Below are 23,043 nucleotides of genomic sequence, written 5' to 3'. Positions count from 1 at the left end.
AACGCAGGGAGCACAGGGAAAGGGCTCTCAGGAAACTGATGTGCAGGAGCTCAGAGACAACAGTGAGTAACAAAGTGTTGCTCAGCTTGGACTAGGCAGCCAGCAAGCGGTGTCGGATGGAGGGATGAAGGCTGCCTTTTCCCTTCAGTTGCATGGCCGGGTGCTCCAGGTCCCTCTCTGGGCAACGTGGTCCATGTTAACCACCTTGGCAGGGGAGTTAGCTGCCTAGGGACACCAGCGGTGGGGGTTACGGCCCCACGTGTGGCTGGCGGCCAGGCTGGTTTTGTCTGGGGAGTTAATCTGTATCCATCTTGTCCTCTGGCAACGTTGCAGCCGTCAGCTGTCCCCCCAACAGCCACTATGAGAGCTGTGTGTCCCTGTGCCAGCCCCGATGCGCCGCCATCCGGCTGAAGAGCGACTGCAGCCACTACTGCGTGGAGGGATGCCAGTGCGACCCCGGGTACGTCCTCAATGGGAAGAGCTGCATCCTTCCCCACAACTGCGGCTGCTACTCCGATGGCAAATACTACGAGGTATGCTGTTCGCGTCCTTCTCTTGCTGCTTGCTCCCACCCTCTTTCTGATACTCCCGGGCAGTGTCTCGTGCCCTGAGCAGGGACAGCAGTGAGGCCAGGCCGGTGCCAGGTGTCGTCCTGTGCCTGTTTGCCAGGGTCAGCCTCAGTCAGAGTGAGTGCTTCACAGGGCCTGGAGGGACAGGTCCTCTCCTTCATCGGCATTATGCGTGTCTGCTGGGCCATGGCCATGCTTGGGGATTGCTCTGAAATCTGGTCTTTTTGCACCAAGCAAGAGTGGGCGGGCAACAAGGGGCAGAGCAGATAGACGTGCATCAAGCGAAGGCAGAGAGAGGCAAAGAGGGCTCTGTAGTGAAGCCCCAGTGATGGCCCTTGGAGTGTTTGCTGGTGTTTGCTGGGGCCAAGCTGTCCCGCGGTCTCCCACATCCTCCTCTGAGCTGCAGAGCATATTCCCGTCGCTCCTGCTAGAGGAGTCCCCATGTTGAGATCGGTCCAGCTCTGATCTGACTACCGGCATGTGCGCAGGTTAGGTGGCTTACACGTCAGGGGCACCTCTCCCGTGATGGTCTTGTTTCCAGCCCAAGTCTCACATGGCTGCTCTTTTGGCACTCAGCTCCAAGGAAGGCTGGCATAGATCAAGGAAGGCTCAATCCGAGGGCCCCATGGGAATTGTAGCTCCCAGAGGAGTGGAAAGGTGGAGCTGGTAAGACTCTACAAGGCAAGAGCCCAGTACCACCCTGGTGATGGAAACCATCGTTGTTGGTGAGGGTAGGGATGATGCAGTGGCAGCACAGGGCTGTCGCGGCTCTAGAGGGTAGCAGGGGTAGAAAGGAGAGGGACGTCCTCTGATGGTGTGCTGCGTAGCAAGTCTTCCTGTCTGGCAAAATCATCATGTGGCTGTTGCGTGAGGATGGCTTGGGTGTCAAGCAATGACGGGAGGGACCTGGTGGAGCAGGGAGAAGAAAAGGTGATGACTGGGAAGACCGGCTTTGATGAGTGCCAAACTCCACTATAGTATGACATTGTCGTTCTAGGTATTCTGCATGAGATGGATTTAGTGTGTCACATGAAATTTACTTATTTGTAGCTATTGGATGTTACTTGGGAGTTTGATTCAGCAGGGTGTGGTGCCAGTGGCATTGCTCATGTTGTAGTGGGTTGTATTTTGTGTCAGTGAAGTTGTTCTGCATAAGGTGCCTTTGCCAAGCCCCACACCCATAACAAGCCAGTATTGTGGCGCTGTTGTGTGGGGACTCTTGTGGACGAGCTGGTGGCCGGAAGGGCACAAGAAAGAGGTCAAGGAGGTACTTAGCGCACTGTGGTTTTCGTGCGTGTATGGGAGGCGAGGGAGGTTGTGGCAGCAGTGGAAACATGCAGTTTCCTCATGCCTGCTGGTAGCAGAGAATGTTGCAAGGTAGGTGCAAGCTGCCAGCATGTTCTTACCCTCTGCCCTCTCTGCCCGTTCCTACTTGCCATGTGGCAGAAGGGCGTAAGCCTTGGCCCAAGCAACTACAGAGGGTAGGGTGGGGGTTCTCAGCCTTCCCGGCCAGTGACGGGTCCCTCTTTCAGCCCAAGCAGCTCTTCTGGAACGGGGACTGCACCCGTCGGTGCCGCTGCTTCCGGCGCAACCTCATCCAGTGCGACCCACGGCACTGCAAATCAGACGAGGAGTGTGCCCTGCGCAGTGGCGTCCGCGGCTGCTTCAGCACCAGGAGCTCCTTCTGCCTGGCGGCGGGTGGTGGCGTCTTCCGCACCTTCGATGGGGCCTTCCTCCGCTTTCCCGCCAACTGCGCCTTCGTCCTCTCCACCATCTGCCAGAAGCTGCCCGATTTCTCCTTCCAGCTCATCATCAACTTTGACAAGTGGTCCTCGCCTAACCTCACCATCATCTCCCCTGTGTACTTCTACATCAATGAGGAGCAGATTCTTATCAGTGACAGGAATACCGTCAAGGTAAGGTCTCACTGGGGGCATCCACCCCCTCCGGAGAGGGGCCATGGGTCGAGCTGCAGGGAACTGGCTCCCAAGTGGAGAAGGATGGTGTGCGGGACTGCGCAACAGTCTCCATTAGGAGCCTGGAAGGCTCTGTCGGTGGCTTTGTGTCCTGTTCGAGGCACCTCTACAGGTGAGGGGTACAGCTGTCATATCTCAGGCTTCGTGGAGGGATACTGGCCAGGACAAAAGCACTGGCAGGAGATGAGGCTGTCCACAGCCAGGGAGTTTGTAGTCGCATACCTGTCCACCTCTTGGTGGTGTGGGCAAAGCTGCCCTTCTGAGTGGAGGGGTACAGAGGGCTGCCTGTCACTGCGGTGTCACTCGGTGTCTGAAGGGCACCGTCTGTGGCCCTTCCTGCTAAGTGATGAGTTCCAAGCTAGAGCCTCTGCATGTGAATAGGGTTCCCTCTGCAGTGCAACGTCGTGTGGGCTTGTAAGGGAGGTGGTGTGTTCAGAGCAATCCATCGGGCCAGAAGGAGGATATGCCGGCCCCTGCCAAAGACAAGGTGGTGTGTTTTCCCAGCTGGGATATCAGCAGGCAGTCACAGAGCCATGTGAGCGCGGCATCCATACATGGCAGGGACGGGAGGGATGTCAGCTTGGTGTCCTTTCCCTCACCAGGTGAATGGCAGCCATGTGAACATCCCCTTCGTCACGGGTCTTTCCACAAAGATCTTCAGCCAGGAGGGCTTCCTGGTCATCGACTCCAGCCCTGACATCCAGATCCGCTACAACGGCTTCAACGTCATCAAAATCACCATCGGGGAGCGGCTGCAGAACAAGGTGTGTGGCCTCTGCGGCAACTTCAACGGCGACCGGACAGACGACCACGCGACGCTGCGGGGGAAGCCGGCGGTGAGCAGCGTGGTGCTGGCGCAGAGCTGGAAGACCAACGGCATGCAGAAGAGGTGAGCGGTTGGATGGTCCTTCCCTGCCGGGCGGGAGAGGGAGCAGGGCCGGCACGATGGGAGCCCCCGTGACGTGTCCGGTGCCCACAGCTGCAACGAGCTGCAGTACTCACAGTACGCCGCCTCCTGCGACAACGTCCAGATCCAGGAGCTGCAGAGTGACAGCTACTGCCTGAAGCTGACAGACATGAAAGGCTTCTTCCAGCCCTGCTACGGCCTCCTGGACCCCCTGCCCTTTTATGAGTCCTGCTTTCTGGATGGCTGCTACAACCACAAGAAGGTCCAGCTGTGTGGCTCGCTGGCTGCCTACGGCGAGGCCTGCCGCACCTTCGGCATCCTGGGCACCGAGTGGATCGAGAAAGAGAATTGCTGTAAGAGAGCCGGGCGCCGTCCGGGCTGAGAGGAGCCGCGTCCCGCTGGGACTGCAACTGGTGGGAGAGGGGAGGAGGGGCAGGCAGGGCGTGGGTGGCCCGTGGTGGTTGGAGGTGCCTGCCCTGCGGTCTGAGGATAAAGATCGTGTTTGTGCTCTGTCTTGTGCTGTTTAGCAGGAGTGGTGGAAGATCCCTGCGTGGGTGCCGACTGCCCCAACCGCAGCTGCGAGCTGGACAACGGTGGGGAGCTGTGCGGCTGCATCGAGCCCCCGCCCTATGGGAACAGTGAGTCCTCCAGTCCCAGCCGCAGGGTCAGGGCCAAGCGGCGTGGGCGTGTGTTAGGCCGCTGGGGCTTTGGGAAGGGAGGTGCCGATGGCTGCAACCTCTGCCGAAGCGGGGTTTCCCGACCGTGTGCAGTTCAGGATGGGAGCAGGTTTTCTGGCCTGCACGTTACGGGCATCTTTGGCTCAGGAGCACTTTAAGCAGCAGGGATGTTGCATGGGCAAGGTGTGCTGCAGGAGATGATCCCCGCCCATTTCTGGCAGCGGGGAGGAAGGCCGGCAGACTGGTGGCCTGGGACTGCGGCACCATTAGTGCTGATCTGAAGCCGTCTTGTCTTCTCATCTAGCCACCCATGATATCATTGATGCGGAGGTGACTTGCAAAGCTGCCCAAATGGAGGTGTCCATCTCAAAGTGCAAGCTGTTCCAGCTGGGCTTCGAGCGCGAGGGTGTGCGAGTCAATGACCGCCACTGCCCTGGCATCGAAGGGGAGGACTTCATCTCCTTCCAGATCAACAACACCAAGGGCAACTGTGGCAACGTGGTGCAGGTGAGCGCAGGGCACACAAGGCCGGGAGCGAAGGCTGGGCTGTCATCTTGGGTGTCTTGTCATTCATTTGAACTTGAGGGTGAAGGAGGCAGGGGCAGTGTGCCACTGGGAGGCGGCTTGATGGAGCAAAAGGGACCCAAGAGTTGGCTGATGCCTGAGATGCACATGTAACTCTGACCATCACTTGGAGCAGCTTGTGTTCAGGCAGTAGGTTGCGGGCAGGCTTTGTGGCATGCAGGGTCTTTTTGGCATGGGGTCGCCGTCATCCTGCTGGCTGGCATCCTGGTCCAGAGGAGGCAGAAGGAGGCAGAGGACTAGTTGGGAGGCTGAGGAGAGCAGTCTGTGTATTCTGAGCCGTTACATACGCAAGGAACTTGTTGGCTTGGGGGGCATTGAGGCAGCGCAGTTTCGTGCCAGTCAGACAGTCTTCCTCCATGGTGGCGGTGGCCTGGCTTGATGCCAGCATTGGCGCAGGGTGGCGCGTCACTGTGAGCAATGCTTGGGAGGCACTTTCATGGGACGGAGGTCAAGGAACACACAGGCAGGTCTTGTAGAGTAAGGATGCTACCCAGCGGTTCCTAGCCCCACTGTACCATACGCTTTCTGGCCAGAGGTGGCAGAGGGACAGCAGGGCCCTTGGCATTGTGTGGCTTGTTTAGGGGCTGAGGCACATATTCGGAGCAGGGGAGCAGAGGTGGCCAGTCTTGAGCAACGCCCTGCATTCCTTCTGCAGTCAAACAGCACGCATATAGTGTACAAGAACACGGTGTGGATCGAGAGTGCGAACAACACGGGCAACATCATCACCCGGGACCGGACCATCAACGTGGAGTTTTCCTGTGCCTATGAGCTGGACATCAAGATCTCCCTGGATTCAGTCGTGCGACCGATGCTCAGGTAGGAGCCAGGGCGAGACGTGTGGCTTCTCCCATCGCACAGGTGTGGGATCATGTGGGCAAAGGGCGAGGCGGCAAGGGTCTGAAGTGATGTGCCAATTCGGGGTTTGCAGCCTTTCCTCTGTCCAAGCTGGTATTTTTTTTGTCATCATTAGTGTGATTAACCTGACCGTGCCGACGCAGGAAGGGAGCTTCACGACCAAGATGGCCCTGTACAAGAACTCGTCCTACAAGCACCCTTACCGGCAGGGTGAGGTGGTGCTCACTACCCGGGACGTGCTCTACGTGGGGGTCTTCGTCGTTGGGGCAGATTCCAACCACTTGATCCTGATGCTGAACAAGTGCTACGCGACCCCTTCGCGGGACAGCAACGACAAGCTGCGCTACTTCATCATCGAGGGAGGGTGAGCAACTGCGGGCCAGGCGGCCTGGCACACCCTGTTGTTCTTTTGTCGTGTCTGTTGGGGAGGGTGCTCAAAGGGATGGCATCATCAGTTGGAGCGGGGGACCTTTCCGTCAGATGGTTGACTAAGATCTGGAAAGGATGGTGAACAGGGCAGCTCACATAGTTAGCACAGGAGTTAGTTTGCTTAGCATAGAGGTAGCTGGAGGCCCCGCATGTGACAGAGTCCCAGCTGCAGAGAGAAGAGGCCTTCCTTGCATCACCGATGCCATGGGTGATGGGGTGTGTGTAAGAGATGGTGGGATGTGGATCGTGGTGGAGGCATCTTGGGAAGCTGGAGTACAGTGAAGTCAAATGGAGATCATGCTAGAGAGGCAAAGTGCAAAACCATCCAGAGGAGGCAGGCACGGCAGATCTAAGCATGCCACCACTGGTCCCAGGGCGAGGGGCCTTAGGGGGACAGGGGCGAGTGGCATCCCTTGAGGGAGGGTCCTGGTCACAGGAGGGCCAGGGCAAACATCAGCACTTTGCGCAGGTGCCAAAACATGAAGGACAACACCATTGGCATAGAGGAGAATGGGGTATCGTTGACATGTCGCTTCCACGTCACCGTCTTCAAGTTCATCGGGGATTATGACGAAGTTCACCTCCACTGTGCCGTGTCGCTCTGCGATTCGGAGAAATACTCCTGCAAAATAGTAAGTGTAGCAGCTGCCAAGGGACGGGTTGCTCTCTGTGCAGGGCTCCGGCAGAGCACGGTGAGCCCAGCTGACTCGCTCAGCATCAGAGAGGCGGTCAGAGATTTAGCCCCAGGGGTGAGGCTGGGAGGGTCGCGTGTCCCTCTAGGTGCTGGGAGGAGAGCCTCCCACGGGCAGGTCACTTCAGGATCCGTGCTCTCTAGCCTGGTCGCAGGGTCCCTTTGGGAGCCCAGCTGACCGGAGTGGCGTGGAGGGGGCCCAGGCAGGGGCTGAGAGTGACGGAGGTGACTTTTATCCTCGCGTAGAACTGCCCTCAGCACACGAGGATGGCCAGCGTGTTTGCCGAGGAGCCCAAGGAGCAGATCATCTCGGTGGGGCCTATTAGGAGGAAGCGTAAGTTTGTGTGGCCCCAAGGAAGGCAGCAGGTGTTTGCCATCCAGGTCGAGGCCAGTGACGTGCCACGGGGCAGTGCCTGGGCACAGCAGGATCCTGGGGCACTGGGGCGAGGGAGCGTGCATGCATGTGTCCTGGGGGGAGGGGCTGTTCATTTGAGCAGGAATCGGGACAAGTGCAAGAGAGAGCGCTCAGTGGGGTTTGGCTGCTGGGCGGCGAGGGCTGAAGGTGCGTGGGTGCCTGTTGGATGGGCATAGGTGTGGGCTGTGTCGGGGGGTCCATCTCACTCGGAGACGTGTGTTCCTAGGGGGTCTGTGGGCGGTTGCACGGGAGATGGCATGATGGCAGGGCAAGCAGCGGGATCCTGGGATGGTGCAGGGCACTGCTTCCAGCCAAACGGCCCTGTGCTGTGGGTACTCCTCTTTTTCTTCCTGAAAGGCCCATGGAGGGTCGTGAGCATCAGGCTAGGTGCTGGTTTGGGGTCATGGCAGGGACAGGAGCCTAGCTGAGTCCTAGTGTTGTCCCCACGCTATGTGTGATGTGCCTGGCAAGTGATGGCCATGTTCTTGTGGTCCCCTTTGTTGTAGCAGGGAGCTACACAGGCTCTTAGGCAGCCAAGGCTTGGGGTCTTGGCATCTGGGAGGATCATTTAGGTGTCCTGCATTGCTCTTTGTGCCCAGGATCGGACTGGTGCGAGGACAATGGAGGCTGCGAGCAGATCTGCACGAGCCGGGCGGATGGACCCCTGTGCAGCTGCGTGACAGGGACGCTGCAAGGGGACGGCAAGAGCTGCAGGGGCAAGTACTGGGGATGGTGTGGGAGGAGTTGGGGTGAGCATAGTGGGGGGCTTCCACGGCCAAGCAAGGAGCTGTAGGGGTGAGTGGCAGAGGGAAGGTGGCTGGAACGTGCAGCGTGTTGCAGATAGGAGGGCGGCAGAGGCCAGGGAGCCAGGGGACGGAGTGGTGGGGCATCTGAGGGCTGCAAGGCCAATGACGGCAGACTTTGAAGAGCTGTCAGGCAGGTAGTTGTAGGGGTGGGGATGGGCTATAGTGTGGTGGAGGGAAGCAGAAGGGTGGAGTAGAGGCCATGGGTAGAGTTTGGAGACCAGCTAAGGGGCTTCTGGGAGGGGGGCCCAGCAATGAGATGGGAGGATGTGGGACTGGCACCCTCCTGTTTGCAGGGCACCCAGGGCGTCGGGGGGGAGGGACGCACCTTTTGTGTGTGTGCTGAGGGTGCAGCTCATGTGGGTCTTGTTGTGTTGGCAGCCTCCAGCTCTTCAGGGGAGCACCATGCCCGAGCAACCCTTCTGGTGGCGGCCCAGCTGTGGCTGTGGCTGCACGCAGCTCCGCGAGACCTGACCTCGTAGGTGTGGCTCCGCCACCCAGCCAAGTACTGTTCTCGTGTCGGCCTGAGTCTTCGTAGGGTAGGAGACAGCACCCCCACAGTAGCCATGCTACCACCAACCCATCCGGCTGCGTGAGGCAAGAAAGGGACTTCACCTGGAGAGGGATCGGACGTGGACCCAGATGGAAAGATGGCACGTGGCAAGCACCACGACAGCAATGGCGAGGCAGAGCTGGATGTTTGCCAGCATCAGTTTGGGACTGGGGATTTGGTTTGGGTTTTTTGCAGGTTTCTGGCACTGATGTGTGACTTTGGGATTTTGGTGTTTTGTTTTGGTGTTTTGGTTTGGTTTTGGGGGTTTTTTTTGCCTTTCCATCATTGAGGGGTTTTTTTTTTTGCAGGCTTTTTTTTTTCCCAGGCTTTCCCTTGTAGCATGCAGTGTAGGTGGCCTGCACCCCTGTTGGTAGTGTGGGACGGACCATAGCACATGCCATCCCCTTGCACGGATGGCCATGGGTCTCCACAGTCCTTGGGAGCTGCTGTCAGTGTCTCATGAAGACCTGGACTCAGCCAGAGGTAGGTGTCGTGGCATGGGTTGTGGGCCCGAGTAGCACATTCATCATTGTCAGGTGTTGTGACACTTTGGAAGCGTGCTGTCCCCTGGCTCTCCGGAGCAGAGGTATGGTCGAGGCATGCGGCCGAGGGCCAAGCTCATCCCTGGGGGTCTGGGAAACCTGTTAGTGCACTGCAGTGGTGAGAAGCCAGCCCCAGAGTTTGGAAAGAGGTGCTTTCTAGTGGGCAGGAGCAAAAGCCAGAGAAAGGGGCGGAATTCCCTCTTGTGTTTGTGTGGTGTGCCACAGCAGAGATTTTTGAGGGCGAGAGCAGGGTCGGGGTCCATTGGCATGGGGTGGCATCAGGGCACCCAGTGGAAGAGTTGAGAGTGTCCTTGAGGTGCTGGTGGGTGTGGGGGAGCTGTCTGTGCTGGTGTTTTTTCTTGTGTTTGTACTCTGTGAAACGGCTGCGTGGGAATAAAAAGTGTCGTAATCCTTCATAAGCGTTGTGGTCCTGTGCAATGGTGGTGAGGATGGGACGATGCAGACAGGGCTGGGAGGATGCTGGGGCCGGAGAGGGTCCCCAGGAGGGGCAGGGAGTGGCAGTTTCAGGGTGCCAGGCAAGGGCACCCTGACAGGGCTGGAGGAAGGAGGTGTGCCTAAGCTTTATTAGGTGGGTTGGATCATCTGGGATGGGGGGTGGGCAGGGAGTAATAAGCTGTTGTGGGGAGAGAAGGGAGCACCCGAGTTCTCTGCTGGAGTCTCAGGGAGAGCCGAGGAGCGTGGTGGCTGGAGGTGCGCAGCGATCGAGCAAGTTGCCTGTGAGCCTGGTGGGTCACTGTCTGTGTGCCTGTCCCCTCGGCCACTCACCTGACTGGCTGGTGGCCACTGTGGAGTATGGGAGGAGGTCACCATCGTAGGGGAGAGGAACAGGAGCAGGGGTGGTTGCTGGCAGTGGGCACAAGAAGCTGAGGTCTTTGGTGTCTGGGGTGGGCAAGTGGCACCAGCACGGGTCTGGCAGGTTTGCAGCAGTCTTGTCACAGATGCAATGGTAGGTGGCTGTTTGGGCCACAGCGCTTGTGAAATGATTGAGTTCAAATTTTCCAGTGTAATGAGAAAAAAGGAGAGCAGAGTTGCTGCCCTGGATTTCAGGAGAGCAAACTGTAAGCTATTCTGGGAGCTATTTAGCAGAGTACCCTGGGAATCTGCTGTTGAGGGCTTGCAAGTCCACAAGTGCTGGTCAGCCTGAAGAACCATCTTTTAGAAGGAGCAGGCAATTCCACCGTGTCGTAACTCAAGTGAGCGGGGCACAAGACCAGGTCAGCTGAATGGGAAACTCCTCATGGAGCTCAAGAAGAAAAAGAAATTGTATGATCTCTGGAAGCAAGGTCAGGCATTGCAGGAAGAGCACAGAGCTGTGGTTTCTATATGCAGGGAGAAGACACGAAAGGCCAAAGGACACTTAGAATTGAACCCAGCCAGTGTTGTGTCGAGAAGGGCTTTTTAAAGTGCATTAATAGCAAGAGGGGTGGGGTCTAAAGAAAACATTGGACTGATCCTTGTTGAAGATGGTCATCTGACTAATAGGGACGAAGAAAAAGCGTAAGCATTCAATGTGGGTTTTTTTTGCCTCAGTCTTTAATAATACTGATAGAACTTGGGCTGCCTGGGCCCCCGAGTTGGAGGACCACAAGTGCAGGAACAGTGACTCTCCATTTGTGGACACTGAAATTGTCAGGGACCAGCTGTTTCAAGTGAATGTTCAGAAGTCCATGGGGCCTGATGGGAGTCATCCCAGAGTACCCAAGGTTCTAGCAGCTGTTACGGCTGGACCCCTCTCTATCGTCTACCGAAGTTCTCAGGAGTCTGGGGAGGTCCCTGCTGAGCAGAAGCTAGCCAATCTTAGCCCAAGCTACAAAAAGGGTGGGAGGGAAGACCCAGGGAACTACAGACCTGGGTTAGGTTAGAAATTCCTGGAAAATTCCTGGAAAAATTATGGAGAAGCTCATACTGATTACTACTGAAAGGCGTTTAAAAACAATGCAATCAACAGGCACAGTCAACGTGGTTTCACAAAGGGAAAGTCCTGTTTAACTAATTTGGTATCCCTTCTATGATAAGGTTACCTGCCAAGTAGATGAAGGAAAGGTGGTGGGTGTAGGTGTTTGTTTTTAATTTTATTTTAGTAAGGCTTTTGATACGGTCCCTTGCAGCATCTTTCTGGACAAGTTGTCCAATGGTGGGACGAGTGGGTTCATGGCGCGCTGGGTGAATAATCGGTGCAGCGAGTGGCACTACATCAGGCTGGCAATGGCTCACCAGTGGCGTTCCTCAGGGTTCAATTCTAGGGCCTGTTCTGTTCAATATATTTATCAGTGATCTGGATGTAGGAGTTGAGTGCAGCATTAGCAAGTCTGATGATGATACCAAACTGGGAGGTGCTGCTGACCCCCTTGAGGGACAAGATGCCTTGCAGAGTGTCGTGGCTCAGCCTCAGCTGGCAACTGAACACCCTGCAGCCGCTCGCTCACACCCCCCCCCACCCCTGTGGGATGGGGAAGAGAATCAGACGAGCAAAAGAACTTGTGGGTTGAGATAAGCACAGTTTAATGAATACAATAAAATGATAATAATAGTACCAATGATTATGATAATAATGACAATAATGTTAATATAATAAAAGGGAAAAGGAAGGGAAAGGGGGGAAAAAAAGGGAAAAAAAAACACGGAAACACAAACGATACAACCGCTCACCACCCGCCGACCGACGCTGCCCGTCCCCGAGCCGCGATTGCTCCCCCCTCCCCCGGCCAGCCCCTCCCAGGTAACACATTGGGCATGACATTACGTGATATGGAATATCCCTTTGGCCAGTCTGAGTCTGCTCTCTTAGCTGTGCCCCCTCCCCTCTGGCTCCTTGTGCCCCCCGCAGAGCCTGGGAGGCTAGACATGTCCTTGACTAGTACAAGCGCTGCCCAGCAACAGCCCAAACATCTGTGTGTTATCTCAACGGGTTTTTTCCATGCTAATTTCAAAGCACAGCACTATACCAGCTAGAGTGAAGAAAATTAACTCTGTCCCAGCTAAAACCATGACAGCTGCCCAACCCCAGATTGCCAGTCCACGCTGCCACTATCTTTTGGCAACGTTGCACGCCCAGGGCTCGCCCATGGGGTGACCTTGACACCTCGTCTTTGGCCCCACATGTCCCAGGGCCCCTGCTACCTCCGAGGCTAACCACCCCCAGCAGGGCTGGCGCGCGCGGTACCGCCAGACCCCTCGCTACCCACAGCCGGGCGCGGGGGCGAGGAAGGAGGTGGGACAGGGTGCGGGGACGGCATCGCTGGCCCGGCTGCGGGCGCCTCGACCGGCAACTCCCACGACGCGGGGCGCACGCAACGCCCGCGCCCAGCCCGCGTAAGACCCGGTGGGAGGCGCTGCTCTGTCACGCTCGCCCCCGCGGGCTCCGCAGCCACGGCGCAGCGCCCTGCCGGCGCGGGCGTCAGGCGAGGCCTAAAGAGCGTCGCCCCGCTCCCCGCAAGCCGCGCACGCGAGAGGCGCCGGCCCCGGCGCGCTCCGGCGACGCGCGGGGAGGATGCGGTGGCGGCCCGCCCCCGCCCGACGTCACCGCCCGCGGTGGCGCGAGCCGCGCCGGCTGTGACGTCGCATGGCGCTACCGGGCGGCGCCGCTGCTCCCCGCCCACCGCCGCGCCGGGACCCTCAGGCAAGTACCGGGGTGCGGGGGGGGGGGGGACACACGCGGCGGCGCCGGCGCTGCAGCCCCCGACAGTGCCACCCGCGGCTCGGTCCCGCGGGACGCCCCGGTTCCGCCGCCCCTCCGCCCCCCGCGGCGGCGTGGGCAGGACTGGCCGTGCAGCCTGCGCCTCCAAAACACGCACCCCCCCCCGCGGCGTGCGCGGCCGCGAGCAGCGTGCCCCTCGCCTCCCTGCCCGCGCACGGTCCCACCTCTGCAGGGGGCTGCCCGCGCCGGCACCGCGGCACCGGCACCCCCGAGGAGCGCTACTGGAATCGCCCTGTGCGACCCAAAACGGCGCCGGGGGCTACGGACCGCCGAGACGGGCACTGCCGTGGTCCCCGAGCACCACATGCTGCCCGAGAAGGAAGTCTTGCGCCCCAAAACGTACATCCCGCTGCCACCCTTTCCCCAGCATAGGACCCTGCTGTCCACCCCCACGGCAAGAGGATGCAGAAACGGGGCATCCCCCCGCCCCCCCCCCCCCCCCCCCGGGACATCCTCCACGGTCCATACTTTGTGTCTCACACCCTGCATCTCCCAGACACGGCTAGGGTGACCAACCTCCCCACTGCCACCCCACCACCTGCACCCCGACGGGCACCCGATCTCCTGTGCCGCTTGGACCTGGCCCCTACAGCCCCAGAGGAGAGTCGGGGCCCTTTCTGTGACCGGTCATGCTGACCCTCTCTCTTTCCCACAGGAGCCACCATGGATCTGGTCCTGGACGCCGCTGACCGGCACCTCCTCACACCCTACGTGTACCCCGCCGGCTGGCCTGAAGGTGAGCCCTGCCGCCAGCTCCTCAGCCTCTTCGTCATCACCAACCTGGGGGCGCTCACCCTCTACCTGCTCTTCGGCACCCTCAGCTACTACTTCATCTTTGACCACGAACTCAAGAAGCATCCTCAGTTCCTAGAGGTGGGTGGGTGTACCCCGCGCCGCTCCCCCAGCACCCCGTGGCGCTGCACTGTGTGCCCCTTTGCCCACACCGCGCGCCGCCGGCGTCCCCCTCGCCACCCTCCAGCTGCAGGCTGTTGCAAATGACACGTGCTGATGCCACAGCATGGGTTGTCCCCACTACCTGTTTGTTATCTGCTCTTGCTGATGCCTCGAGGGGTGATTTTCTCCCGTGTACCAACCCCTGGCCTGCATGCCACCCATGGGACCCGCCCTGTCACCACCAAACAGACCCCCTAGAACCTCCCTGAGGACACTGAGGCAAGTCCACCACCGACAGCAGGGCCCGGCAGAGACACCGGACTGGCCAGTCCTCCCAAAGCCAGGACTTCTCACTCAGGACTTGGGCAATCCTCCAGCCCATTAAACACCCAGCCCTACAGATACACCTGTCACGTCCTGCTCTCCACCTTTGGCTGCCACCAGCCTCCTTGCTCCAGGTGCGGTGGCAGCCCAGGGGTCGCCAGCCGCTCCGAAAGCACCTTGTTCCCGCATGCATCCAAACCGACCGCACCCACCCCAGCACCCTGCCCTCCCCGGCACACGTGGCTCCCCAAGTGATGGCAGCATGAGCTCCCTTCGCTGCGGCAACCATTGCTGACGCGTGTGGCGGCTCACAGCCAGCCGCCAACACACACAGACGAGTGCCCACCTCCGCACCCCGCTTTTGTGAGCCAATGGCTGCCCAACTGATGCCGGCACCTGGCCCCCTCAGCCCTCCGGCACCCACCCACGCAGGCCCCCGGTCATCCCTGACCAGAAACAAGTACCACTCGCACAAGGTACTAGACCCAGCACCCAGCGCCAGCCCTGTCCTGCCCCGAGCACGGCTCTCCCCGGTGGGCAGCGCGCCATGTCCCACGCCACGGTACGGGCATTGCGTCAACGGGCCCGTGCCAAAGGCCAACTGGCAACCAAGGCACCAGCCTTGCAAGGGGTCAGGGTGTTGGGGCTCCCACGTCTCTGCCTGGATCCTGGTACACCCTCTCCCCCTGACCCCTCTCTCCTGCTGCCACCCCCAGAATCAGGTGCGCCGGGAGATCACCTACGCATTGCGCTCCCTCCCCTGGATCAGCGTGCCCACCGTCGCCCTGTTCTTCGCCGAGGTGCGGGGCTACAGCAAGCTCTATGACAACATCGAGGACTCCCCATACGGTAAGCCATTCCCCCACAGCCCCCCCGACAGGCTGGTGCCTTTTCCCCACCACCCAGGTCACCTCCCTCGGCCCCCGCCCAGGGCAGGCGGCACACCCCCATTTCTCCTGAAAGCAGCGCACCTCATACGAGCCCCGCAAAATCTACCCAGGTACCTCCTGCCTTGAGCTGGTCTCTTCTAGACATAGTCCCAGGTTCCCTTTAGGCTGATAGGAGAAGGTGCCCACCCACCCCGGCTTGGAGATGGGACATGACAGCCTGCTCGATGCCCTCTCCCCTCCACAAAACAAGGCCTTCTCTTCCCTGGGCATGGGTCCCAACAAACCGGTGCCTGACTCGCTTTCCTCAAGTAACGGGAGACTGTCCAACCCTCTCACCACACCTTGATGGGACAGACCCTGCCGCAGCTCACATGTGCCTCTCCGGCCCCTGTTGCCCCTGGTTCCTCGCCAGCCCTGGCTGCCTGTGGGCACCAAACCTAACATCCCTGTTCCCCCAGGCTGGTCAGGCGTCTTCCTCAGCATGCTCTCCTTCCTCTTCTTCACTGACATGGGCATCTACTGGATACACCGCGGTCTCCACCACAAACTGTTCTATAAGGTACGAGGTGGGACGGGGAGCTCCGGGAGAGGGCCCCTGCCCCGTGCCGGGGCTGCAGCCGAGCTGCTCGTCCGGGGGAGCATGCACCCCAGGGGGAGCGTCAGGCTCGGCATGGCCGAATGAGGCATCCTGTCACCTTGGTCCACAACGTGACGGAAGCTGAGAGCCCTTTAGGGCATGCATCCCTCTCCCGCACTATGGGAGGCAATGGCCCCTGGCCCTCAGCCCCCTCGGCTCCTGGGCAGCAAGTCCATCAAGTCTGTCCCCAGCCAGGGGACCCCCTAAAAGGGACCAGCCAGTGTGTGCCCTGTATCCGTGCCCACCTTGGGGACCGACGGTGCACCTTCTCCCTGCAGCGCTTCCACAAGCCCCACCACCTCTGGAAAATCGCGACACCCTTCGCCAGCCATGCCTTCCACCCCGTCGACGGCTTCATGCAGAGCCTGCCCTACCACATCTACCCCTTCCTCTTTCCCCTGCACAAAATCACCTACTTGGGCCTCTACATCTTTGTCAACGTCTGGACCATCTCCATTCATGATGGCGACTACCGCGTCCCCCGCTTCCTGCAACACATCATCAACGGATCGGCCCACCATACTGACCACCACTTGTACTTCGACTACAACTACGGGCAATACTTCACCCTCTGGGACAAGATTGGCGGCTCCTACAAGAGCCCCACAGCCTTCGAGGGCAAAGGACCCCACGACTACTTGCGCAAGCTCCGAGAGAAAGGCCTGGGGGCACCCAACGGCTCCCCGGCTGCCAAGACTGAGTAGAATTCCCCCTGGCCCGGCCCCTCGCTGGGACGAGATTCCCCAGACGGATCTCGTCCCATTCCTCCCTGGCCTCTCAAGACTATTTTCCTACAGGCAAAGAGCCCCCATCCCCCGATGGCGCGCCCAGTGCAGGGCAGTTTTTGGCAAGTGCTCCGGCCCACCCCTGCTCCTGAAACAGCGGTGTCCAGCCTCGCCGGTGAGTTACAGCCTTGCTCTACAGCACAGACCTGCCCTGGTCACCCCCTATTGTTCCCCCTCCCAGCTGACTTTGGATCTCTGCTAAGGTCCCTGCGCTGCTTAATACTGTGCTGCTGCTTTACAAAAAGAACAATAACATGGCACAAACAGAATGATAATGTGGCGCAAGTAGAACAATAACATGGCTCGTGGCAGGGTTTCCATCCATCTGTGCTGAGCACCGTCGTCACCGATTTGCTGTTGCCAAGTCCATTGGGATAAGTCAAGTCAACAGGCTGACAATGCTGTTTTTTTCTAAGCTGTATTTAATGAAAAAAGCCGCAAATGCCTACCTTTTGGAGACAGCGTGGGCCCCCCGCAGTGGCTCCTCGGCATGGCAAGGGCTCAGCCTCGAGACGTGGTGGCCTCCTCACTGCTCGACGTGCTGTCCTCCTTCCTCTTGCCTGGGGATGTCCGGCAAGGCGCTGGTGGGATGCGTCCTGGAAACAGCATGCCTGTAAAACAAAGATGCACCCTGAGTCCCATGGGTGCCTCAAGCTCCCTGAGAACATTATGAGGAGGGGGGGGGACCAGGGTGGAGGAGCGGGCACTCGCGGGTTCGTGGCCAGTTTTCCCCCTTAACATCTGGTGTGTTTCCTGCTGAAACCCAGTCGCTCTGCCTTTGGGTCTGACCCGCACTCAATAAATCTCACTTACCAACTTGGCTGCTGGTTGGTCCCTTTTGCCCTGGCTCCCGACACCGTGCAGAGCCTGCTAGGGGAGAGGGAAAATATCACCGACTGCCAGCCCCCAGCTTCTCCTCCTGTGGGTCGGCTGTGAGGACTCAACGCCTCCACACTGAGAGCCTCGGGGGGCCCACCGACACCCCCCCATTGCTTCTCACCCCACGTGGCTCAGAGGGGACGAGGTCCTGGCCCCACCTGGGTGAGAAGCACACAGGGAACACGGGGCTGCCTGGCCGCCCGCTGGGAACCGCGCGGCACACTGAAGATACCGTGCTCGGTGGTGCCGTTCACGGTGCGGCCAGAGCCGCCTCTGCCCCCCTGGGACTCCTGACGCATAGCCACATCCCTGCACGGTGACAGTGCCCAGCTCTCCACCTCCCAGCCCAAGGCGGGATGCCAACGGTGGTACCCTTCCTGACAAACCTGATGCTCGCTGCTGCCTACTGTGCTCCTGCCAGACACCTTTAAGAGATGCTCGTGGGTTTCTGATTAGTGCAGCTGCCACGTTGCGCCAGCCTGCCTGCTGTGCGAACAGCCAGACCCAACCACGCAGCAGCGGGGCAATTCTCCACAGCCGCCCCGCGCGCACCTGCCACCGTCCGGCAGAAAAGGGACGTCACCCCAGCGGTGCCCGACGCCACCCTGGGGACTCACCGTGCCATTCCTGTAGGCCATGGTGGCAGCCTTGGCCCTTGCGCCCCCTCTTCTCTCCTTGTCCCCTGCAAATACATCTAGGACCCACACAAAGCTGCAAGGACAGGCTGGAACTTCACCAGGGGCCGTTCACCCTTGGCACGTGCACAGTGTCGGAGTGTAACATGCCTGTCTGTTCCCAGGTATGGTAAAGCCAGGCTCCCATGCCTAACGAGCCCCTGCCAGGTTTATTGTAACACAAAAACCTGCAGAGTGCAGGAATTTACTGCTCTGGACACTGACAGAGCCAGCTGATTCCCATCCTTTTCTCTGCTCCCCGATCGTGCAGATTAGTACCTTCCCCCAAAGCGCTGGCCAGTGCTTTCCCTTCCCCTGGTCTGCCCATACAGTGCTTCTCGTCTCAGGGAAACAGGCGCTTGAGTGCACAGGGACCTCGAGGGTCACCGGAGCTGTGCCACCCGTACCGGGGACGGAGGCCCCTCTTGGGGGTCCCTCGCCATGGCGACAGACCCTCCTCTCCCCACCCCATCTCGGCTATTCCCTTTGTGGGGTACAGCTCGCGGTGACGCTGCTACACCGCACAGCACCCAACAAGCATGAAAGATGTCTGTCCTGCGAGGTGATGCCAGTGGGACCTCTGATGCTGACTGCCCTGGGGTCCGATTCTCCTGCCAGCACAGACCCCCACCCCGGCCATGCTCTGCCTTTGCCTCCCTGTGACAATGCGGTCTCCCCTACATGCAGAGGAGCCCTGACCTCCGTTTGCTGATTAACCTGGAGCACAGAGAACTGCCAAGGGTCAAGGCAAGGCCCAGATCAAACACAATGACAACACTGATGACCTCAGCGAACCACTGAGCTAACCAGGGGCCCCTAACATTAGACCCTTGGGAAGAATCCCAAGCCTTATCACCGCCTCTCTCCTCCTTCACTGAGCTTAGTGCACGGTGATGGCCTCGCCGACACCTAAACCCCACGTGCCCGAAACTGTTGGGTGTAACAGCCGGGGGGTTCGGGCACATGTCCAGCTCGGGGCAGTCACTTGGATCATGCAAGGCAGCCAAGAGCCAAACCTGGCCGCATCGGAGCCGGTGGGCAGCATGAGCCCAGAAGAGTCATCACCCCGCCTGGCTCCATGGGCTGAGATGTAAGATGCCCTGGGGGCTGCTGACCCCTGCACCTCACCTCGCACGGGCAACCTGCCTGTACCTGGCCCCTCAAAAAGCACCCGTGGGAAAACCCTGGGGACTGGCCATGTGCCTGGGTGGGAGGGTCAGCATGGTCACCCCGATGCCCCTTGTTTTTACTGCAAGTCACTGTCCGGCCTCTACGTGCGCTGCGAAGGGCGCGTTCCTCCTCCTCCTCGCCTGCTCCGCGGCCGGCGGCCGGCGCGCGCTGGCACTCATGCAGCCAAACACACGCGACTCCGTGCCACTCTCACAGGCACACACTAACGTCTTGGGCACCTCGATTTCTCTGCTCCCCTTCTTTCATCACCTCCCCAGAGCGTTTCTCATTGTACAGCCTGTCTCCCACCTGGTGCGCACGCCCACCCCGAGCCCCAGCTGGGAAGGCAGCAAATCTGTACCCTGGCACCATTACAACCGAGGGCAGTCTCCAGTACTTTTACATTTAATGGTGCTTCCCTGCACCTGCCCCTCGTAAGGGGCAACCACTCAGTTCTGACAGCTCAGGACACACAGTACACGGTCATATACTCCCGGCAAGGAACTGCAATGGACATTTCTCAGGGGATGGAAACAGGGACGAGCCCACACATGTTCCTCCCTACAAGCTGGCATGGAGAAAAGAGCCGACAGTCCTCTGGCTGCACATGGTGCCGGGGTATCCCGAGAGCCGCTTTCCTTAGCCTGGGTGAGTGAAGGCTACCTCTGCTCTGCCCATGCCAAGCCCAGCCACGGCAATGTCTTGCCCTGACCCACCAAAACCCCAGAGAGCAGGCGGGGGTGTGTTCCCCATCCCAGGAGCCACAGGGCAAACAGGGACCCTTGGTGGCTGGCACCTTGTGGGCAAGTCCAACAAATGAAATGGCATCAACCCTGGTGTGAGCACACCCTATAGCCTCCTGCAGCCGTTCTACTCAAGCATGGTTTGGACACCTTGCATCTCCACCAGACAGAGGGAGGTGTCTATGGCACCTGAGACCAGGGAGATCAGGACCTCCTGGTCATGGCGTGGGACACGTCTTCCCCTGCAGCCTTGGGGCACCATGCTGCGGAGAGACACAATTCTGCATTTCAGATCCTGATGCTGCTGTTACCACAAGGTGGAGGTGTTGCTCACAGCATGCCCGCAGCAGAAGTGGTACCTGTGCAGATGGCCTTCCTCCTCCTCCTCCCCCCCATTGCCCCAAAAGCATGGGCCCAGAGGCAGCAGCAGCTTCGCCATGCCAGCTGTGCAGGCGGACACGTGTGGGGTGGCACAGTGGAATGCCAAGGACAATTCCATGAAATGGACAAAAAGCTATGGTGCCCAGCAAGACTGCCCTGCAGCAGTCCTTGAATTGCCACCTACCCGGCTTGCCTGTCACACAGGCTTATTCAGCATGCCACAAAACAGCCCTCGCCCTCCATCCCCTCTTTCCCGGAGGCACCTGACCACACTACACAGCCCTGTGTCCGGCTGTCACCAACCCCAGGGGCCCTGAAGTGGCCTCGAGCACATGCCCACCACTTCAGACTCTGCTGTGTCCTGTCGCCCCAGATTCATGCTCCCCTACCCCATGGCTCCCCTCATTCCCCTTTAAACCCTGGTGCCCCAGGAAACAAGAAGACCCTGGTCACCCACTTATGGGCATGACCTGGTTAAGCCGCACCAAAGGGGCTGGTGTTTAACGGGCCGGTGGCATGGATGGGGTGCTGGGATGCACCAACCTCTGTCTCAGGAGGCCTCTCCCACTGCATGTGGTTTTGTGGTTAGACGTGAAGAAGGCAGAGGTGGACTGAGACCTCTGAAACTGAGACCTGCAGCCAGGGCACCTGGACCAACAACTGACACGAGCGCCTCTCCCTCTCTTCCAAACGCCTGACCTGGCTGGAGCTAAGCCCAGTCCCCCACAGCAACTGTGAGGCATGGCTCAGGAGCTGAAGGGTTTGGAGATTTCCCAAACTAGCCGCATCTCTAAAGCCTTCCAGCATGGCTGAGGAAGACCTCAGCACCATCCCGTGGCACTGGGTGAGCTGAGCTGAGTGCTGGTCCCTGGAGCACCGCGTCTCTCGCCTGCATGCCGGGCCCCTCGGCCAAAAGAATGGCACGGCCGCTGAAGCCAGTTGGCGTTAGGAGACCCGATCGCTTGAGTTGTGAGCCAGCCGGTGTGCTGAGAAGGACAGATGGACAGCTGGAGTCAGCACAAGAGGATGTGTTACACACAAAGATGGGGAGACACATGGAACAGTGACACAAAGGGACTGCTCAGGCAAAAAGTCATCACAAAGCACAGTAACGACTGGTCCAGCTCAGCCGTAGAGCTCAGACTTCTTTAGACACCTACTTCTTATTACACATCTGCACCCTCCTGTAGGGTGGAGGTGGGCGCAGGAGGGCCAGCTACCTCTTTCATGGGAAGTAGCCTGTTTGCTTGGGATTTGAGCAGCTAATCAGGGACACGCTCTTGCAAAGCGCCCATGGCATGCCGCATTGTCACGGTGGCAGGCGGCATCGTCGGGGTGGTGCCACGCTGAAATCCCTCTGGCCTGGCTCTTGCCCACACATCCTGCCGGGCAGGTGCCAGACACGGACCGGGGGGACGGGGCCGTGGCTTCTTGAACGCAATATGTGGCACAGTGTGACCTTGCCGGGCTCACACTGCCGGCTGCTCCTTATTTTGCCCTAGTTTACGTAAGAATTCTTCCCAGCTTGTCTGTCATTCAGCTGACTGGAAGCACCTAGAGGCGGGACAAAGCGATGAGCGATGCAATGGCCCTTGCTCTGAGACCATGCAGTGGGGCAGAGAGGTGCGGCAACCCCCTCGGGGTCCTGGGGGAGCTGAGCCATGGGGCTGGGATGTGCATCTCTGCGTTACCCTCTCTGCCAGCCATGTCAGAGCCCACATTACTCTTTTTCACTAATCTGGCTATTAAACCTGAGACACAGACCTTCCTGCTCGCCCCACCCCGAGTCCAGCTAACAAGGCCCAGCCCAAAGGTCGGGGTTGTCACCAAAGAACCTTGACAGCCATGGCACAGAGCACAGGCTTCGGACCTTCTTATACAGACAGAGCCTGAGCGAGTCCAGGTAAGCCCAAAGCGTTGTCATGCCACAGGCTGCTGCCGGCCAGCAGCAACAGGTACCGACAGACATGGGGTTTGTCCCGTCCCAGCCATCACCCTGGTTAGCCAGCGCCTCGGTCCCTGCCCGCATTCACCGCCCGTTTGGCCTGTCTCCTTTCCCTTCCTCGGCTGTCTTGGGGGACCCCTCGCCCTTGTGGCAACAACAAGGAGCTTTGCTGGAGCTCTGTGAGTGGCAAGATGCGAGAGCTGTAGGAAACAATTACTGCTCCGGATTTCAAGCCAGGGGTTCCTGGCTTGAGAGCACAGACTGGGGAAAGGAAAGGATTAGTGACCTGTGGAGCTCAGTTTATGCCCTGTTGAGAGGTTTGGCTCCCTGGCAAAAAAGGCTGCCAATTGTTTGCGTCAAAGCTAGGAGACCCACAGCTCAATGCCTCGCTGACTGCTCAGAGCAGTGCCTTGCAGAACTTCCCAAAGGATGGGCACTGTGGAGTAGGGACACCTCTCAGCTGTGCCAGGCTCCCTGTCCACACCGGACAGGAGCACTCCTTGGGTTTCCGCTCTCTTGGCAGACTCCGGATCCCATAAACGTGATGTGTGGTGGCCTTGAGGAGGGCGGGAGGGCTCGGAGGCCCCATCTCCTGAGACCTTTCGTTCAAAGGCAGGTCCTGCAGAGACCAGACCTCTTTGAAAGCCCCCTGCATCCTACGGCCTCACAACAAAGGCCTGCTCTCCTAGGCGAGCTGTGCGCGCTCGCTGCCCAGGTGAGTTGGAGCAAAAGCAAGTTGCCAGCCCTGCTCAGGGACCTGCCTGCTGGACACACGCCTTCATGTGCTCGCTCCGGGAGCGAGCTGCACGTGCGGCCCTTCTTCCCGCAGCAGCAGCGGGCTCTCTGCCGCGCTGGGGCTGAGGTTGGACTCTGACAGCGGGGTGGGCTGTTTTTTCTCGCTGATTCAACTCCGACAACATGCAATGCTTCCTTTAAACGACTATCTGCTGTCTCAGTGAGGCTCTGCAGGACACGGCTGTTCCAGCCCCCCCCCCCCC

At 59.4% G+C, this 23,043-nt stretch overlaps 2 protein-coding genes across 3 annotated transcripts in view; both read left to right on the top strand.

Moving 5' to 3' along the window:
* The window catches only part of TECTA (tectorin alpha), a 29,037-nt gene extending 19,498 nt beyond the window's left edge, over positions 1 to 9,539 (top strand). The window contains exons 12-23 of the mRNA XM_064471086.1: positions 334 to 533; positions 2,102 to 2,485; positions 3,148 to 3,434; positions 3,525 to 3,805; positions 3,980 to 4,090; positions 4,434 to 4,636; positions 5,370 to 5,533; positions 5,688 to 5,936; positions 6,471 to 6,633; positions 6,939 to 7,026; positions 7,707 to 7,823; positions 8,292 to 9,539. Coding sequence (XP_064327156.1) covers positions 334 to 533; positions 2,102 to 2,485; positions 3,148 to 3,434; positions 3,525 to 3,805; positions 3,980 to 4,090; positions 4,434 to 4,636; positions 5,370 to 5,533; positions 5,688 to 5,936; positions 6,471 to 6,633; positions 6,939 to 7,026; positions 7,707 to 7,823; positions 8,292 to 8,392 — 2,348 coding nt within the window. The 3' untranslated portion in view covers positions 8,393 to 9,539. The remainder of the gene's footprint in view (positions 1 to 333; positions 534 to 2,101; positions 2,486 to 3,147; positions 3,435 to 3,524; positions 3,806 to 3,979; positions 4,091 to 4,433; positions 4,637 to 5,369; positions 5,534 to 5,687; positions 5,937 to 6,470; positions 6,634 to 6,938; positions 7,027 to 7,706; positions 7,824 to 8,291) is intronic.
* Positions 9,540 to 12,538: 2,999 nt separating this feature from the next.
* SC5D (sterol-C5-desaturase) lies at positions 12,539 to 17,073 on the top strand. 2 transcript variants are annotated; one of them, XM_064470846.1, is made up of 5 exons: positions 12,539 to 12,645; positions 13,379 to 13,596; positions 14,658 to 14,790; positions 15,290 to 15,390; positions 15,747 to 17,073. In XM_064470846.1, the coding sequence occupies exons 2-5, from the start codon at positions 13,387 to 13,389 to the stop codon at positions 16,170 to 16,172; spliced, it is 870 nt and encodes a 289-aa protein (XP_064326916.1). In that variant the 5' UTR covers positions 12,539 to 12,645; positions 13,379 to 13,386; the 3' UTR covers positions 16,173 to 17,073. The 2 variants fall into 2 exon arrangements, with proteins under 2 accessions (XP_064326916.1, XP_064326915.1); XM_064470845.1 differs by lacking the exon at positions 12,539 to 12,645 and adding an exon at positions 12,949 to 13,183.
* The last annotated feature ends 5,970 nt before the right edge of the window (positions 17,074 to 23,043 follow it).

This window comes from Phalacrocorax carbo, chromosome 21 (assembly GCF_963921805.1).
Source record: "Phalacrocorax carbo chromosome 21, bPhaCar2.1, whole genome shotgun sequence".
In the NCBI taxonomy this organism is placed as follows: Eukaryota; Metazoa; Chordata; class Aves; order Suliformes; family Phalacrocoracidae; genus Phalacrocorax; species Phalacrocorax carbo.
The sequence above is the reverse complement of the archived record's forward strand: the minus strand, read 5'-3'. Positions and strand labels throughout refer to the sequence as shown.